This window comes from Ursus arctos, unplaced genomic scaffold (genome assembly GCF_023065955.2).
Source record: "Ursus arctos isolate Adak ecotype North America unplaced genomic scaffold, UrsArc2.0 scaffold_26, whole genome shotgun sequence".
Classification (NCBI taxonomy): Eukaryota; Metazoa; Chordata; class Mammalia; order Carnivora; family Ursidae; genus Ursus; species Ursus arctos.
In genome coordinates this window covers 43,084,380-43,102,787 of record NW_026622941.1, presented here as the reverse complement: position 1 = coordinate 43,102,787, position 18,408 = coordinate 43,084,380, and the positions used below count along the sequence as shown (strand labels likewise).

General features: G+C 56.9%; 2 protein-coding genes across 2 annotated transcripts; both read right to left on the bottom strand.

Annotated features, from left to right (window-relative positions):
- Positions 1-5: 5 nt before the first annotated feature.
- Positions 6-3,602, bottom strand: HOXC8 (homeobox C8). The gene is made up of 2 exons (XM_026501706.4): positions 3,149-3,602; positions 6-1,769 (listed from the first exon to the last, which is right to left on the bottom strand). Exons 1-2 carry the CDS (start codon positions 3,582-3,584, stop codon positions 1,477-1,479), a joined length of 729 nt encoding a protein of 242 aa, XP_026357491.1. The 5' UTR covers positions 3,585-3,602; the 3' UTR covers positions 6-1,476.
- Positions 3,603-6,866: 3,264 nt separating this feature from the next.
- HOXC9 (homeobox C9) lies at positions 6,867-12,971 on the bottom strand. The gene is made up of 2 exons (XM_026501704.4): positions 12,162-12,971; positions 6,867-10,457 (listed from the first exon to the last, which is right to left on the bottom strand). The coding sequence occupies exons 1-2, from the start codon at positions 12,697-12,699 to the stop codon at positions 10,213-10,215; spliced, it is 783 nt and encodes a 260-aa protein (XP_026357489.1). The 5' UTR covers positions 12,700-12,971; the 3' UTR covers positions 6,867-10,212.
- Between the last annotated feature and the right edge of the window lie 5,437 nt (positions 12,972-18,408).

The window sequence follows — 18,408 nt, the reverse complement described above, 5'->3', positions numbered from 1 at the left end:
AAGGAGGAGTAGACAATTGGGGGGGGGGAGGGGGGCGTTGGAGAAAAAGCAAGTCATTCCAGCTTCCAATATTTTTTCTCCTTTTTTTTTTATTATGACTCACGTATACAATACAAAGTACTTGGACCAGGAACAGGGCTGCCGGGACACAAAATCTACATTCATAGCTGGACATAAAGACAAATGACCAAAAATTATTATTATAGATATATTTTAACGTTTTTTTTTTCTTTCGAGCACATTGCATAAACAGAGAATTCAAGACAGAGTTAACTATACATTCAGTGCAATTTAGTTCTACTCTACTGGGGTTAGAAGCACAATGAAAGCGCACAGGACCGGCGGGCTAGGCAGTCTCAGTTGTTGGGTTTTTCTTAGTGAAATAAGCAGCAACAAACGACAACAAAACCGCATTACAAATACTCTCAAAGCAGGATTTCCTTCTATAGGTAGTGATAAAATACGTTGGAGGTTTCTTTCTTTTTTTTAAATTTTAGTCTTTTTCTCTTTTTTTCTTGCATATTAGGATTTTTAAAAATTTCTTTTTTATTTTTTCAAGATTATTGCAGGTTCCCTTTAGGTAGTATGTTAAAGATTTATTATCAGTATTATTATTATTATCATTCTTATTATTTTCATGATTATGGTGATTTCTGAGCGCTAGTACTAGTGCGGCTCAGAGGAAGCTGGGCCCAACAACAGAAATCAGACAGCGAAGGGGAGGAAGGCATGGGCCCGAGTGACCATGGGATGGCTAGGTAGGATTTTAGCGGCGACTGCAGGCTCTTGTCTACCCCGTGGGGAGGGGGGAGGGGAGAGACCCGCATCTCCTTCAGGTTTCCATCAGGTTTCTAGAGAAAGTCAAGGGGGTCTTTCTAAGTGGGGGAGCTCCAGAGAGGGAGAAGGGATATTCCTTGCTATCATTTAAAAAATTTCTTTAAACATCTCCCTTTCCTTCCCTTCCTTCCTTCCTTCCTTCACTTTTCTTTCCTTTCTTTTGAAAAGAAGTAAATCTAATGCACTAATCCTAGCATAAAAACAAAGCCACAAGTCTTCTTCCACATTTGGAGAGGGCTCCCCTCTAAAATAAATACCAGAGAGGCAGGGAGGTGGGAGTGTGGCAAGAAGGGGTGGGAGGGGGGCGAAGAGGCCAGGTCTCAGACCTTAAAACTCCAAGCAGGACTCCGAAGGGTGGGGGTAGGGGACAAGTGTGTGTGTTGGGGCAAGGACTGAGACAGAGTCCGAACTTTCCGTGGTGTCTCGGTCTCCCCCCTTCAGCCCCCAAACAAATAAAGATCGGGGGAGTCCAAACGTAATAAAACCAGAGCTGCAAGTATCTGACAGGTAGTTAGAGTTGTGAGTGTCATTCTATTCTCTATAAAAGCAAATGACAGTCGTAAACTTCCCAATTTATCCGCTACCATAAAACGAAACTTCAAGGGAGTTGCTAAGGGAGGGGGGGTCTCTCTTTTTTGCTTAGTCCTTGTTTTCTTCCTTTTCCTCCTCTTCTTTCTCCTCTTCCTCGTTTCCTTCTTCCTCCACCTTCTCTTCATCTCGGGCTCCAGGCAGTTTATCCTTGTTGTTCTCCTTTTTCCACTTCATCCTTCGGTTCTGGAACCAGATCTTCACTTGTCTCTCAGTCAGTCCCAGGGCGTGAGAGACTTCAATCCGGCGCTTTCGTGTCAAATAAGGATTAAAGAGAAACTCCTTTTCTAGTTCCAAGGTCTGATACCGGCTGTAAGTTTGCCTTCCGCTGCGCCGCCCCGGAGCTGGACAGAATAGAACCCCAATCTGGTTATGTTTGGGTGGGGGCTCGGCTTTCTCCTGTCACTCTTCCTCCCCTAAAGTTCCCCCTGTGATCTCCCCAGTTCCCCTCCCTCCTGAAGACCAGGCGAGAGCAGGGAGCAGGCAAGGGCAGGAAAGTTTGGGGGCTTATTTTGGTTTGGCTTCACCTTGGGAGATGGGGTGGGGGTGGGGGCAGGGACTGGGGTCTCTCAGGAAACTGGGGGATGGCAGGGGCCTGGGGGGAGCACAGCAGAGTCCCCGCCTCCCCCCCAGGCCTGCAGTCTCAGGGAACTGGACCTTGCAGCTTTGTTTACAAGTGCAGAGTGGCATTTGGTGAGCAGAGCTGGGGACAGATTCTGTTTCCAAAAGAAAGGGAAAAAGGTCTGGGGTTAAAGAAGAGGGGCTCTGCTCACTGCCCCCTCCTTGAATCCCTCTGCCTAATGCCTTGCCAGGAAGAAAAATAATTGATCTCCTGGAATGTATCACTGCTTGGCCTGATTGCTAACTGGAGACCAGCAAATAAATCACGGGCCATCCCCGCTGGAACTTGTCGCTTTCTCGCTTCCCCTTTTACTTCGAAATTGGGCCATGAGGGGCCACCCTTGGAGGGGCACATGGCCTGAGCCACTCTGAAGCTCTCAGGGAAAGCCCACAAACCTTTGACTGGGGGCAGCTCCGCTTGGGTCCTCTGGACCCCAGAGCCCTCTAATCTGCATGGCCCCTCTCCTTCCCTGCACTCTTTTCTCTCCTCTCTGGCTCCCTCTCTTCCCTCCAACTGAGGGAACTAAAGCAAAGTTGGGGTGGTGGCCTTAAGGCTAGTTCTCTGAGAGGAGGCAGTGGGTACCCCAGAGAGCCAGAGCACCTGTCCTTGGGGTCTTGTCACCCTCTGGTCCAGGTAGGGGAGGGAAACAGGGGTCTCCCTTTGCCCCAAGACGGCCTGGCCACTGTTCTGGACTGAGGCTTTCTGCCTTTTGGAAAGACTGGTTTGTTTCAAAGGCTGATAACCTCAGGGTCCTTGGGGGCCCCTGCCCAGCCACCTCCCCAACTTTGACTTTAGAGATGGCAAGAGGGAGAGACAGAGAAGGAGACAGGCAGACAGACAGACAGTGGTGGAGAAAGCGATTTTTAACCCTTTGCACCCAGACACCACCTTCACCCCAGTCCCCCAAATATCCCAGGCGAGCCCCGCGCCCCACCCCCAGCTGAACCTCCCAACCTCAAGAAACCCACTCCGGCACGGGGGTGGGGCCGGAGAGACCCCAAAGCCAGGAGGGAACGCGAGGGCAGACAAAAAGGAGGCAAGGGAGGGGGGGAAGACCCCGGAGCGCGGGAGACCAAGGGGGAAAGAGAAAAGGCTTCTCACCGTGGGGTCTCATCCATGGAAACATGAGGCTGGGAGACGAGTTTTGATTTAAGTGGCCTTGTCCTTCGCTACTGTTAGTGTTGGCGGAGGATTTACAGTCGGGATACTGCACCACGCTCGCCTCTTGCTGAGCCCCATAAAGGGACTGTCTGGGGAGCGCCTCGTAGCCATAGAATTTGGAGGCGTCTCCGTGGCAGCTCAGCGAGCACGGGTTCTGCTGGTAGCCCGAGTTGGAGATGCCCGAGGTGCCGTGGTGGAAGAAGTCTTGGACGTGGTGCGAGGCGTGCTGGAAGCCGGGCGCCGAGCCGCCGGGCCCGTACACCAGCGCATGGCTCCTGCCCACGCTCTGCGGGAACCGGCAGTCGTAATAGGCCGGTTCCAGGGACTCGCCGCCTTTGTATTTGGAGAACAGGGGGTTGACGAAGTAGGAGCTCATGCTGGGCACATGAAAACCCGCCGCCCCCTCCCCTCTGGCTCGCGACTCCCCCGCCCCGTACCCCCGAAAGTCCCCTCCCCCGGGAGCGAACCCCGGGCCGGCCGGCTCCCCGGGGCTGGGCTGGGCAGGTGGGGGCGCCTGGGTGCCGGGCCGGCCGGCTCGGCGCGGCTCCCGGGGCTGGGCGCGGGCGGCGGCGGGCGCGGCGGCGGCGGCGGCGGCGGCTCTCTTCACTGTCGGTAGGTAGAGCTCGCGCTCTCGCACTTAGCTCTTTCCTTTAACAGCCCAGGCGAATTCCTCAGACTCCCGGCGGTGGCGGCGCTTACACGCGATTCGCGTTCATCAATCCACGACATGAAGACAGGCGAGAGAGAGAGAGAGAGAGAGAGAGAGAGAGAGAGAGAGAGAGGGAGAGAGAAGGAGGGATGGCGGGGGTTGAGGGGTTCAGGGCTGGGGGGACCTGGAGGAAGGGGAGGAGAGGGAGGGGGAGGGAGGGGGTGTGGTATATGTGTGTTGCGGGGGGTGGGTGGTGAGCCAGCCCCTGCTAAGGGCTGGGGCCAGCTTCTCCAAGGTGCGCATTCAGATTTGAAGGTGCCTCTCCCCCCTTCCCCTTTCCTTCCTCTCAGACACAGATACCTGAGCCAGCAGGTCAACTCAGGTTACCTCAACAGGTACGAGACCCTCCCCCCAGGGGGTTGAATGCCAGCAAGAGAGAGAAGGTCCCCTAACCCAAAAGATGGGCTCCCCAGGGGGTCCTTAAGCCGGGGACTCAGAAGGGGCAAGCACATCAGCACAGCATATCCCCAAATACTTCAGGCATCCCAACCCTCCATGTCTCCTGCCCCTCGTCAGGGTGGGAAACCACCTACCTTCCCCCATCCCTAAGATTCTCTTGCTTGCCTGGGTAGAGGAGAGGGCCGGAGGTGGGGCGCACTCCATATACCCAGGCAGGGCTGCAGTGCCCCTTCAGACACCAGCTCCTGCCTGAAGCTTGGCTGGGGGCTCTGAGAGCAAAGCAGTTTATGGGGACAGAGGAGAGGGCAGCTGGCGGATCCCTGGTTTTGGGCTGGGCTGATCCAGGATGCTTCTTCTCAGGAGACTATTTGTATCTGGATTGGAGGGGACTGGAGCAGGCCTCTTACTTGTCCCCACATACTCTAGCCCTATAGGAAATGCCAGCTGAAGCCCCCTGGCTTCACTGCAGCCCCTACTTCCCCAGGCAGGCTGCCCAGGCCAGGATGTGGATGGGAACTGTCAACGGACACTCTTTAAATATTTACCCACAGTTTCTCTAGGGGGTTCCTCCCCCAACCCCAAGACTAGGTAAATTCAAGGTAATTCTAATGGATAAAAGAACCTTAGTCCATCAGCACCCTTCTCTGGCCATGAATGTGTACAGTTATGTGGGGTTTAACACAGACAGAGAGAAAAGGCAGAAAGTGAGAGAGCTGTGAATACGTGTGCTGTGTGCATACGAATGAGGAAGAGGAATTAGAAGGATTTTTCCGGTCCTCCCGTTGCACAGTATGTGAGGTTGTGGCACACAGGGCAGTAGTGGGGCACACTGGGGATACACACACCATGGATGTGCCACCTCCCACCCTGAAACACCTCGAATGCATGCTCCCTCAACTATCATGCATGCCCAGAAGCACCCCTGTCACCTCACAGACCCTGTGCACCCAGGCACGTAGGGAAGGAATACCTGAGAAACACACGAGCCTCTTTAGCTGTTTGCATCCTGAAAAAATTTGCTACCGATTTTCCTTCCACATCCTGGGCTTTCAGGGTTGGATGAGGAAGGAGGCTGTTAGAAAACCAGATCTTTTTCTTCCCCATCCGGAGCCCAGCTCTAGGGATGGATGAAGGCATGGCAGTGCAGGAAAGGATGGTATAGATAACACACACCCCCAGTCCCTCTATCATCTAAATCATTGCTGGGAAAATGGCCACTGTCAGCCCAATTCCCAAAGAGTCGTCACTGGGGCCCCAGCAAAAGACACTTGCAGGATCCCTTGAATATGGAGGAGCCCACCTGCGCCTGAATTAAGGACTGCCCAGACTCTGCAAACGTCCAGAACTCTGGCCCTGGAGCAGCAGGAGGGGAGGATCAGAGGAGGGCTGTGCCAGGGCTGCAGGCCTCCCTAGGGTCCAGGACATGCGGGGCACGACAGGGGTCTCCTCCACTACCAGAGCAAGCTCCAGCCTTGGCTTCAGCCCTGCCTTCGCTGAGCCACTGTGCTCAGAGTACCAAGCTGAACGAGATGGGCTCTGGGTTCCCAGCATCTGGGGCACTGGGGACTGTCATAAATATTTTCCCTTCCCTGCCTGGAAAGAGGAGGCTCGGCAGGCCAGATCCGCTCTGGGGCCTGCGCCTTATCTTTTAGAGGGTGGGGGGATATCTCGACATTTTATGGTCCAGCGAAAACCCTGCCACAGAGCTATTCTTCCAGGCCTTTGTGTCTTGGAATGCGACTGTCCCGCCACCACCGTCTGCTCTCACAGCCCACCAGTCCTGAAACCCCTGGCTGGACTCGATTTCCCCTTTTGGGGGTCCCTCGTCTTTTCTTTCTTTTTTTTTTTTTCATTTGATTGTCTTTTTTTCTTTTACACGTATCTGGTTGATTTCGCTCCCGGAGCTTGGAAATAAAGGAACCGCAAGCAGCCATCCTCGCTGGGGCGTCTCTGCCCCTCGCCCCAAGGCCTGCTCCGCCCTCCTAGGTACCACGGATTTATGTTCGTTTGTCCGGGTCATTCTGCCTTTTTGTGTTAATTGCGCGCTGCCTGCCTGGTGCTTATCTCCTTCGCAAAGCGATTATTCTCGACGCCAGCGCTCCAGAGCCTCTCGAGCCTGCTGCCAGAGCGAGGGCCCATCTCCCGCCGCCACTCGCGATTTATTTACACCTCGCAGGTGAGAGGATTGATTTGCTCAGAGCCAGTGGGGCCGGGCTGGGCCGGGGCGCGGGGCCTTCTCCCCGCTGCTCCTCCGGGCCGGGCCTCAAATGTCAGTGCGACCAGGCCGGCCAGGGGCACTGCCGCCGCGTCTAACATTGAGCAACAGCGCCACCTCGCGTCCACTTGCTCCAATGCAGTCCGGCCGGGAAAAAGCCCACAGATAGAGCAAGCAGGTCCCAGCCTTGGCCCAAAGGTGGGAAGAGAGAGGAAGGAGTTCCCAAACGGGTGCGAGAGAGAGAGAGAGGGGTCCCCGGAAGGGAGTTCTCCCAGGACCGCTGTCCTTGTGTTTTCCAAGTTCTCCAAATAAACCTTCTCAAAGGTTTCACACTATTTTCTTTTTGTCACCCTCCCTTCCCGCATTAAGAGACACTGTGCAAAGGACCTGCCGCGATCTCCCCCATTCAGGCGCATTTCTGGGCTCGGAACACCTCCGCTCACGCAGAAGCACGCTCCGAGGCTCCCGAGACCTCCTTCCCGCGGCGCGCACCCTAAACTCCTTATTCCTCTTACCCTGCCGCTGGTTCCGCACCGCCTATTCCGCCGCCTCCTGCAGGACTTTGCGGTGGGACGCTGACTTCTCCCGACTGTTTGCCCCCTGGTTTGTAGCCCACCTCTCTCTCTCTCTCTCTCTCTCTCTCTCTCACGCGCGCCTCTCTCTCTCTCCACCTCTCCCTCCCAGCCAGTGAGGTCCTGTTCTCCGTGGGCCATAGACAAAACATTCCTATAATCCGATTTCAAAGGAAAGAGTGTCCACCTTATTTAAACCATAAAACAATTAAGCCCAGACGTCTAGCCAGCTCCGCGCTGCTGTTTTGTTCGGCCCCATTCAGAATCCAGCGCAGGGAGACAAACAGCGCCATAAAACTGGCATTTCGGGGCTGCGGGAATGTACCTATCCGCTGCCTTCCCAAGTGGAACAACCTTTAGGGTTTTGTGATTCTGACAAAGGAGCAGAGGAGAGGTGGGAGGGGAAGATTAGGGCAGGAGGGCGTTTGCTAGCCCCTCTTCCTGCTCCCCCCACCCCAGCTTTCGCTTCTTTCCCTAGATGTGTGTTGTGTTGTGATTTTAATTCACAAATTGTAATAAATTTAAGAAAATGAATCCAATCCTGACCCGCAGGCCGGAGGCTGAGCTGGAACTGAACAGTGGGCTGGGCCGGGTGGGCCTGCTCTGGATCCCACGCTCTCGCCCGGGCCCTCGGAGCCCTGAGCCCTGCGGCCCTCCTTCCTGTCCGGAGTAAGGCCAGCTCGGGCGGGCTGCAGGAAGCAGGCCGCGCTGAGGGTCGAGGGGAGGCGACAGGGCCTTGGAGCAGGGGCGGGGTGGAGGCCCGGAAACGCCGCGGAGCCTGGGCTGGGAGAAAAGCCTGAGTCCCCGCAGTCAGAACCGGCAGTCAGGATCCAGGGACACGGGTGTCCTGGCCTCCGCCCGGTGTGAAACCAACGCCAGTGTTCCAGAACAGCAAAACGGCCAAAGGGGGGAGTGAGGATTGAGAAAAGAGGATGAACTACAGGCAAAACACCATTCAAAAGGACCAAGGAAACAACTGCTTCTAGAATTAGGGAGGAGGTCTCTTCAGTGGGAAAGAAGAGAAGGTGCTTCAGCCACTGGGAAAAACCAGTGTTTGCGACTTTTGATTGTCCCCCTCAAAATACCATCCACACAAAATGTTTGTCCCTTCCCACCTCCTCCAGTGCCCGAAATCGGAGTGTTGAATGGAAGGAGGGGGTAGGAGATTCAAATGATGGGGAAGGGGCTGGTCCCTCCGAGTGCCTCACCAATCCTGTAAGGCCATGTGATGGAGGAAGCTGCAGAAGGACTGGGATCCCCAATGATTTTCTTTTATGGTGGTATTCCCCAAGTACTCAGAACAACACCCTGCACCCTCGCCAGAATGGGCAGCCTGAGATATTAAAGTGCTATATTTCAAGCCGTCTGAGTTTAATAGTTTCCAGATTGGGGGATTTCCGAGAAAGGGGGCGACGGGCTGAGGCATACCCAGCAGCTCGTGTCTGCTTCTGATTACCAGATGAAAACTGCCGGGGAAGGCGCTCTGGGGTGCAGTGCAACTGACCAGCCCCAATGAGCTGTTGCACATACAGGCCTCTACCCTTGTGCCTGGGGTCCCACCACCATCAGGGAACACCCCACTCCAGGCTAATCCCTGACCAGCTTCCTTAGGCCTTGACCGTGTCAGCCCCAGAAACGCTGCAGCCACTCAGCATAACCCTGTTACCCCCAAACCAACATTCAAACTAACCACTAGACAGAGAAAGAGAGGGAGAGACTGAGAAGAAAAGAGAACCAGGAGAGGGAGAGCGAGAGGGAGAAGCTGAGAATGCATTGAGAAGTTGAAACTAAATCTAATTCTGATTGTATTGCCTTTGCCATCTTTCTCCTTCCTCCTTCCCTCCTTCCCTTTCTTTCTTCCCTCCCTACTTCCTCTCTCCCTCCTTCCTTCTCTCCCTCCCCTCTCTCTCTCTCCCTTTTTACTCTCAATGCAGTCCCCAGTGCCTATTCTGCTCCCTGAGGCCTGCTCAGCCTTCTCTCTCAGCGCTCACCGCACACCCTCCCTCCCTCCCAGCCACCCCTCGAAGCGCCAATGCAGGCAGGCAAGAATCCAGCCTGGGCCCTCACCCAGCACCCAACTTTCATCTTCACCTATCTCCTCCCTCCGATCGTGTACTCATAAATTATTACAATTAATTACAGCCAGGGAAAACCATGCATGCCATGCCCCCACCCCCCTGGACTCCTTCGAGCTACCAGGAAACTCACAGGCAGCCGGCGGGGCAGGCACAAGCAGGGCCCGGGCCTCAGCAGCCTCCACTCCATCCCTGGAGCCCTCGCGCCCACCCCACCCTGCCTGGAGAGCAGCGGCAGGCACTTGCCCTTCCGAGGTAGAGGGAGCCCCTTCCCTGGCTCCGGCTGGCCCCAAAGGAACAGAGCGCTTGCCTCCTGCACGACAGCAGCCTGGGAGCCACGGGGAGGAGAAATAACGAGAACTGGATACGGTTGGGTTTCTGGGTTTTTAAGTGACTTCGATATATTAACACAGAGCTGTTCTAGCATAACAAACAGAAGCACGTAACAGGACGGACGCTGGGGACGAGGAGACACACGGCTATGTACACGCCCGAGGCGCGGGCCTGCGCCGCGGACCCAGCCGCCGGACCCAGCCTGCCGCCCGGTCCGGGCCCTCGCCCCTCCGCTCCTGGGCTGGGGATCGTTATTGTGTAGGTGTGTGTGTCTTTTTTTGTACAAAATCTGCACGCAGAGCACCCCAGGCCTGGGGAGGGATGGCCCGGACCAAATACTATACAGAAAAAAAATAGAAATATAGCGATTCAAGTACTGGCTTCTCTGAAGAAAGGAGGGAAAAATCACATTTGTGTTATTTATTTCAGTTGCGCTGGGAGAAGAGAACGCGGTTTCTCTCCCCGCCTCCTCCTCGCTGGGTAGAACTAACTCTAAAACACCAATTTCTCAACACTGAACCCTCCCAAATCACAAGAGTTTTCCTTTCCCCTTCCTTTTTTTTTTCTTTTTAAGCTGATTGGCTTTTCTCTATCTTGCTCTTTCCTTTTCTTTTCGTGCTCTCTCCCGCCTGGGTTGGGGTATTTTTGTGGGGTTTTTGTTTTTCCCTTGGCTGTGCCGAGGCAGCAGGCTGGGGCAGGGTTTAGGATTGCTCCTTGTCGGTTTTCTCTTTATTCATCTTTTTCATCTTCATCCTCCGGTTCTGAAACCAGATTTTGACCTGCCGCTCGGTGAGGTTGAGAACCCGGGCCACCTCGTACCGACGGTCCCTGGTTAAATACATATTGAAGAGAAACTCCTTCTCCAGTTCCAGCGTCTGGTACTTGGTGTAGGGGCAGCGCTTCTTCCTCGTGGAGCGGGCGTGGATCCAGTTGGCCACGGGGTTGCCTGGAGGGCCAAACACAGGCAAGGGTCAGTGGAGCCCCTTTCTAGCCCAGGACCCCTGCCGCCCTACCCCACAGGCTTAGCCAGGCTCCCCAAATGCAACAATTGAACCTGAATTTGGACACGTTTTGCTTCGGGAATTTTCTCCCTGACTCCTTGTGCATTCTGCCTCCTCCCCATCTTGCCCCCTCTTCAATTTCTAGCACCTAAAACTATAGGAAATCAAAGCTATCAAAGCCCCTACAGTCCGGTCCTCAGCTTCAAGAGTAGTAATTTGAGAATATGCTCATAAAAAGTCCAAATTCCCAACCGTTTCATAGGCCCATAAACGCTTCTCTCTCTTGTTTTTTATTTTTATAGCGAGGTCTCTCTCCTCCCCACTTCCCTCCTCCTCTGCCCCCTCCCACCCTCCCAGCCCACGACCGAGTCCTGAAATTTCAGCAGTTCTGTTTCCTGACCCTGAGAGTCCCTAAGCCCCTCACTACCCTCTTCAGCGCCCAGCTCCGCTCTCGGAGTTCAACCCTGCTGAGGCGAATTCTCAGAGTGATGCTAGAATGGGGAAAGCCTTTCTCCTCTCCCCAGAGAGCTGCTGGCCTTGGGACAGGCTCCCCCATATCTTAGCTTCCCTGTTAGGCTTCCAGTGCCCCCCTCCTGCCAGCCCCAGGACAGGCTCTGCAGGAGCCAAGCCTCCAATTTCAGGTTTATGGGAGTAGCTGAGGGCAAGGAGGGAAGCCTTCAGAGGGGTATAATTAGGCCCTGGCCCCTTATGGGGCTGGAGGAAAGGATTTCCTACAGCCCCCTCCTGGGACTCCCCCAGACACTTCCTCACACCCAGGGGCTGCACCCCCTCCCCTGCTGTTTCCCCTTCTTTCCCCTTTCTCTGGCCCAGCAGCTCCCACCTGCCCCCCCCACCCCTGCCCTTCTTTGCAATACTCAGAAGGCTCCAGTCTCCTTGATGGGAGTGTGTGTGTGTATATGTGTATGTGTGTGTATAATTCTCTAATCCGGAGATGCCTCCCCCCCATTCCTCATCCCTGAGCCCAGTTCTCAACCCTCTTTCCTGCAGAGCCTCAGAAGAAGGCTCTCAAGTTTAAGGAGACTGGGACCCCACTTCTCTTCCCCAACTCTGGAAGTCCTGATTTCTCCAAGTTCCCAGGCTGTGAAAACCCCCAGACCCCTCACCTAGTGCTCCTGGGGGAAGAAGTCCATGCACCTTCTGTTTAATGACTCCCTGGTGGGGTGAGAACCCCCATGCTGGCTGGGAGGTAGGGGTGATTTTTCTCCCTGGGGTATTTCCTCTCTGTCCCCAATGTCCTCCTCATCTCTCCCCCAATCCCACCTCAAACCATAAAATGAACCTCACCCCCTACACCATCCCCTGGCCCTGTCTGCATTTCTTGGAAAGTAGCGACTGAGCCAAAAAGCCTGGGCTGGGGGGTGGGGGGGGTCTCTCATCAAAGCCAGCTGTAGGGAGAGAAGCCCCCCCTCAGCCCTCTCCCAACCTGGCTCCCGGGGCTCCCTTCTCAGACCTTCCTGCCCCTGAAAGCTCCCCAAGGTAATTCGCTTTTATTGAGTCCTCGCCCCCTCGCCCTCGCCCCTCTCCCGCGCTCCCTGCGCTGCTGCGAGGGGCTGTAATCTGGCTCCCCCCCCGCCCGGCCTCCCCTCCCCTCCCGCGCCGGTTGTAAAGGAAAATTGCTCCCAACTTACTGGGGTCCAGGTCGGCCTTCTCCTCTTTGTGCTTGCTGCCGGCGAGTGCGTCCGCCTCGGGCGAGGGCAGTGTCTGCGGGGCGCGGTCGCGCAGCTCCCCGGGCGAGCCGTACATGTAGTCCGGGTAGCTGCGGCCGTCGCCCGGGCCGCAGTCCGCGCGGCGCCCGGGGTAGGCGTCCGGCTTGAGGGCGTAGTGACGGCCCCCGGCCGGGAAGCTGGGGAAGGAGACGGCGCCGGACAGCGGCTCGAGCCAAGTCCGCATGTAGCGCGTGTCGGCGCCGAGGTGGGGCTGGGGGCCGTACGGGTGGTATACCACGGACGACTGCGAGGGCACGGGCGCCCACGACGTGCTGAACACTGCCGGCTTGGGCGCGAAGCTACAGGACGGAAAATCGCTACAGTCCGGCACCAGACCGCTGGGTCTGGCGGCGGCGGGGTGAGCCCCCGTGGCCGGAAACCTGGACGCTAGGAGGTCTTCATTGTCGTGAGAGATGAGCGAGTCCACGTAATAGTTACTGATGGGCCCCGTCGCCGACATCGTAACAGGGTTTTACATACATAAGATTATTGTATGAACTGTATATGTACTTTTTATCTGCTCACAGAACAATCAAGGCAGGTAATTATTTTTCCAGCCTTTTCCCCGCAGCTCATTGGCTCCCCGGCCCCCACGTGATCGTATTTACCCAAAAATACGGCGCGGATCAATGCGCAGGGGCTTTTTTTTCCTTGCTTTTTTTTTCCCCCCCTTCTCCCACCCCCTTCTCTCTGCTGATCCCCGCGACCTGCGTTTTCCCGGGGGTCCGGAACTCTGGACCCAAGGCACCGGCCACCCCCTCAGGACAACTCGTATCTCATCAGAGCACCCCCTTGCCCATGTCCACCCATAAGCAGATGGCCTCCCGCACCCCCCCACCCTGGAGGATTTCTTAATGGGGTGAAAATGCCAGTCCCCGAAGCCAGGGTTGCCGGACCCCCAGGGCCGAGCTTGGGCGCGGGAGCCCCGCAGGGGCGGAGAGGCCGGCCGAGGTAGGTGGAGGAACTATTTCTTGACGTAATCCGTCTCTGTCGGCCCCGATGCTCCCGCAGTCTCTGCGCGAGCCGAGATCAGCGATTGTCAGTTCGGAACGTGGCTTTTAAAAATGCGTTTTTAAATAGTGTGTATGTATGTATTTCTTTCTGGAGCAGCAGCAGCGAGGGAGGGAGGGTGGGAGGGGACTGGGGAAGCTGGGGTGGAGGGAGGGAAGGAGGGAAAGGGGAGCGTCCTTCTGCCACTGGCCAACTCAGCCCCCCAAATCTGGGGTAGGGCAGCTTGGGGAAGGTGGTCTGCGTGTGGGAGGGGTGGGACCTCATACACCTTTATCATCAGAAGTCCTCTCTTTGCTTTGGCACAGATATGCAAGCTCCTTTATTTTAAATTTATTGTCTATATCTATTTATCTTTCTTTGCCAGCTTGAAGAAGTGGAGGAGAGATCAGCACAAGTTAAGTGGGGCGTCCCCATCCCGTCTTCCTGCTCACCCTCCTTTGCCCCCAACTCCATCTCTGCGACAACCCTGCCCCCCCCCAAAAGAAGTCACTCCAGGGCTCTGTCTGAAGAGAGCCAGGGTGAGAGCGGGCAAGGCAAGAGAGAGCGACCTCGGTCGTGGGCAAGTAGCTTGTTTTTACGTCCTTCAATAAAATTTTTATGAGGATCATTTGATTGTTCATAAATGTGTCTTTCATTAAATAAAATTGTAGGCTGTTTTTGGAACGGGAAAAAAGCAACGGAGGAATGGGAGAAAGCAATTTCTTTGGGGTCGGATGCAGGAATTCCGGAGGGGGCAATGTGATTGTAAGGAAGATCAGACAACTTGGATTCCTCCCCCCAATAAGTTGGTTGCTACCCTCCTCCTTGAATTTGGGGTTTGTTGCCCAGCCCTCTGCTTTCCATCAGACTGCCCCATGGTGGTTTAGTAAAGGTGGGCTTTTGGCAAGCAGGACATTCTCAGTGTGGGTACAAGAGAGGGGGCAGGGAGGTTGGCTGGGGGGTAGGGAGAAAGGCAGGTGATGTCCCCCAGAGACATGATGCACCCTAGGCTCGGCAGAGTGAGTTTGAAGGAGGGGTGCAATTTCAGGGTCAGAAGAGAGGAGTCCCAGTTTGTGCTATGGGAAATGGGCAGGAGCTGAGGCTGAGACACAGGTTCTGAGGCAGCAGGGAAGGACAAGGATTCCCAGACATGAGACGCCTGCCCTTCTTTCCCATTCCTGTCCCCAGGAGGGGACCAAACGCCAGGGGTGGGGGTGAAGGATGGTTTTCTCCTGCATCTCTGTCGACCTGTCTCCTCTGGGGTGGAGAAGGGCTAGGGAGAGATGTCCAAGAGTGTGTAGCTTGTGTGTTCTGGGGGGGGGGGAGTTGAGGGGGGAGGGCATATCTGCAGCCTGCAGCACTGACCCCAGCTTTCCAGGTCCCCTCCCTAGTCCCTGTTCCTCCCCCTCTCAGTTCTTTCCTTTTCGGTCTAGCGGGGCTGGGATTTCGACGCACGGGGGGTGTGTGTGAAGTGCCTGGCTGGGGAGAGACAACCCGGGGCCTCAGCCTCCTCGCCCTCAGCTCTGATTGTCTTCCCCTCCCCCGGACTGGACTGGTGTGGGAAATCCAAATTACAGCAAGAAACAGAATATCTCTTTGGCCTTGATGGAGTCGGGTTAGCTGTCAATCAAAAATTCTCCCTCACTAGTTCAAGGAAAAGACAGGAGGTTCCCTCCCGTCCCCCTGCCGAGGCTTTCTCCAAATCCCCAGCACCGTCAGCACCTCCCCCAGCCCTGGCGGCTGGGGACCCTGCCTGGCTCTTGGGCGGCTGCTGGCAGCACTGAGCAGAGACGTGTAGCCCTCAGCGGGCCCGGGGCCAGACAGAGACCTAGAGGACATCAGGGGACAGAGCCTGAGAGAGACTGAGCCTGAGACATAACAACTGAAACACGGCGCCAGGCCCATGGAGAGGAAGGAAGGAGGGAAAGAGAGAAGAAAACGGAGGACTGAGATAAAAAGAAGAGGAGAGGGGAGAATTAAAGGAAAGGGGGGGCAAGATGAAAAGAGATGGGAGAGCAGGGAGAGGAAGGCGTGCAGAGAGCGAGAGGGAGGAAGGGCGGCGATAGGCAGGCAGGACGGGGCAGGGCGCGAGCTGGGAGCAGCCGTGGCATTGTGCAGTCCGCTTGCTTGCCGGGCCTTTGCCGCGGGACCGGCTCCGGGCGCGGCGGCCACTTCTGTCCGGACACAAAGGAAGAAGAGGCCTCCTCTCCTGCCCCTCCCAGGCGACCTGCTGGGGTGGGTACACTAGGCCTCCGGAGGATGTAGAACCCCATCTCAGCCCAGGCAGCCACCCAGGCATCTGGGGGCTGAGCCACACTCTAGTCAAGGAGCAAACAAGCCACGAGGAAGGAGAAGGTCTCACGCCCCGCTCCTCCTTTTGCGTCTTCGCCAGTCGACAGGGCCCATCTGCCCCAATCTCAGTTTTCCTAGAAGAAAGGCGCCCCTAAAGACCCTTCCCTATGGGCCTCTACTATTTGGGAGCGCCCCTCAGACATAGTGTCTGTAAACAGATGCCCCTTTCTGTCCTACCCCCTTCGGCCACTACCTTCTTTTCAACTCTCGAGCTGCCTGCGCACCCTGCTTGCCCACCCCGCAGAGGCGGCGGAAGCGGGGCAGCTCGGATCACCCGGCCCAGGCTCCCCGCTGCCGTCAAATTCCCTGTGAAACTGAGGGGAGATTGTCGCCTCGTTTGAGAGCGTGAACTCAGACCCTCCCCACTCAGGCACAGACACAGCTGTGGATCAGGAAGCAGGCCTCGCCCACAGCCCCCTCCCCACCAATGCCCCGGCTTGCCTAGGCCTTGCGGAGAGCAGCAGCCGCGAGGAGGGGGGCTGGAAGAGGCTGGGAGTCCCTGAATTCACCAGGCCGAGGTCCCTCGGGTTCCACAACTGCATGTGGGCTGTACCCCTAGTCTCTGCATTTGGAGGTGGGATGGCAGGTCAGGACTCTGAAGCAGAACTTCGGGCTCCCCCCAAATCCCGGCCTGTGAACGTGGGGGCTCAAAGGATGTGGGGGCACCAATAAAGAGGGGCTTGTCTTTCCAGGTTCACCTATTCCTGCTGCGTCTCCTGCCAGATTCCCAGACTCCCTCTCACCCCCCCCCCCCCCACCACTCCCTTCCATTTTCCTCAGCACCGATGGGGCAAACCCGAGGGACTGGAGGACACTGGGAGTCCCTGTTGGAAAGGGGGGGAAACCCCAGCTTTAGCCAGCAGCTCTGCATTCACTCTGGTTCTTACAGCTCGCCTCCGACCCCAAAAGAATTCACTGGGCACAGCCGAGCCCCCTAAGGGGGAGGGGCACCCTTACTCCATCACCTCAGACCTGCACAGCTGCGACCACAACCAAGCTAGCACCACCGTGGGAAGGAGAGACAGACAGAAAGACAGACAGGTTAGAGTCATCTCCCCTTGCCCTGCGCCTCCCTCTTAGTGATTTAAATTCCCTCCGGTTCAATCCACACCGTCAAGTTCGGATTAAATTTAAAGCAGGCTTTTCCCGGTCCCCAGCCCCGCAGGCAGGGAGCCCGCTCCCCGGCTCGCCAGCACCCGCCCGCGCGGAGGAGGCCGTGCTCCATTTGCTTTCATTTTCCTTCTCCCCCTGAAATGGGCTCATTTCACCTCTCGGCTGCCCTCTCCCCCTCCCCGCCCCCTCCTCGGTTCCCCTCTACTTTCCCCCCTTCTCGCTCCTGATCCCTCTTTGTTGGGAAAAGCACACCCACACACAACTCGTCCTAGCTAAGGCCTGCGCTGGAAGCAGACACTGAATTCTCCCGGCCCGCCGCGAGGAGCCCGCGTCCTGCCCCCACCCCAGGTGGGTATCCGGGATCCCTACGCGCCAGGAGTCAGGCCCCTGCGCCCAGCAGGAGTGAAACCCCTAGGGCCTGTGAACGTGGCCCTCTCAACGCCACGGCCTGCCTTCCCGCCGGCCCCCAGCCCTGCCGCCCCGCAGCAAACGGGGCTATTTCCGGCTCCCCCAACCCGGTCTGGTTTCCCAGGCTGGGGAGTGGCTGGGGGAGGAGCGGCCCCCGAACCGGGGGTGCTCTCTGCCTGAAGCCCCCCGGCTCTGGCCGCCCTGTTACCTGATCCTTGTGTGATGTGTGTGTCGCAAGGAAATTTGCAGTGACTTTGGAGCCCAGACTGAGGAAGGCGAGGTGGCGAAAGGAGAGACAATACGGGTCCGAAGTACAATTAAGGGGCCAGAGCCGCTAGTCTCTCCCCCGCCCTCCCTGCCAGACTAGGAGCTGTCTGGCCTCAAACCTCAGGGCAACCCGCGAACCTGGAGCCGGAAACTCAGCCCACGGCGGAGGGAACGGGAGGATCCAGCAGCCAGAAAGCTGGAGGGAAGCTCCCTTCCAACTTGGGGGCTCAGCAGCCGGCCCCGCTGAGTTGCAGAGAATCCAATGAATGAAAGTGCACATTCCGACGAAATTTCCAGATTGTTTCAGCCTTTGGAAGGAGAGCCTAGGGTTCGGGACGTCTCAGACAGACAGACAGACAGACAGGCAGGCAAACCGCACCTCCGGAGGCAGACAGACTCACAACATGAGTGTGAGCCTAAAATCAAATACAGGTTCAACATTCCCGAGGCCTTCCTGCCAGGCCGGGCGGGCGCCGAGCTCCCTACCTTCTTTCCCCTCCAGGGCGCTGGGCAGAGACCCGGAACACTCGGTCCCTCTGGCTCGGTCCAATCCCGCCTCGGAAGCGCCTTCGTTACCTGCTCCTCGGCTCCCCACGGCCACAGATGCAGGGCAGCCGCCTCCCGCCGGGGGAGGGAAGCCCCGGCCACCGCAGCCGCCGCTGCCCGCCCTCCTTCCCTCCCTCCCTCATGCTCGCCCTCCCTCCCTCTCTCCCTCCCTCGCGCGCTGCCGCTCGCGGGGCCCTCCCGCGGGCAACCTGTTCTGGACCAAATCCAGGTATCTCCGAAAGAGAGAGAGAGAGAGAAGGACCTCTTATGTGGGAAAGAAAGACCCTTAACCGCGTTTATTTTCCACGCTCTGACCACTGGCCGGCCTCCGCGCAGACGCCCCGGACGCGGCCCTGCAGCTGCAGGGGTGTGCGGGGCCTGCTGCCTCGCCCGCGCTGACCGCCGCGCCCCGCGCGCTGCGCGCTCCACACTCTGGGCCGCCGCCCCCCGGCAGCCCAGACACCAAACAGACCTCAAGGTCCTTCCTACAGAC

Bases quoted from the DNA above. Each gene is read 5' to 3' on its own strand.
- HOXC8 (XM_026501706.4), bottom strand. From the start codon at position 3,584: ATGAGCTCCTACTTCGTCAACCCCCTGTTCTCCAAATACAAAGGCGGC. The intron at 1,770-3,148 runs GTGAGAAGCCTT...TATTCTGTCCAG, and splicing joins TCCATGGATGAGACCCCACG to CTCCGGGGCGGCGCAGCGGA.
- HOXC9 (XM_026501704.4), bottom strand. From the start codon at position 12,699: ATGTCGGCGACGGGGCCCATCAGTAACTATTACGTGGACTCGCTCATC. The intron at 10,458-12,161 runs GTAAGTTGGGAG...TTGGCCCTCCAG, and splicing joins GAAGGCCGACCTGGACCCCA to GCAACCCCGTGGCCAACTGG.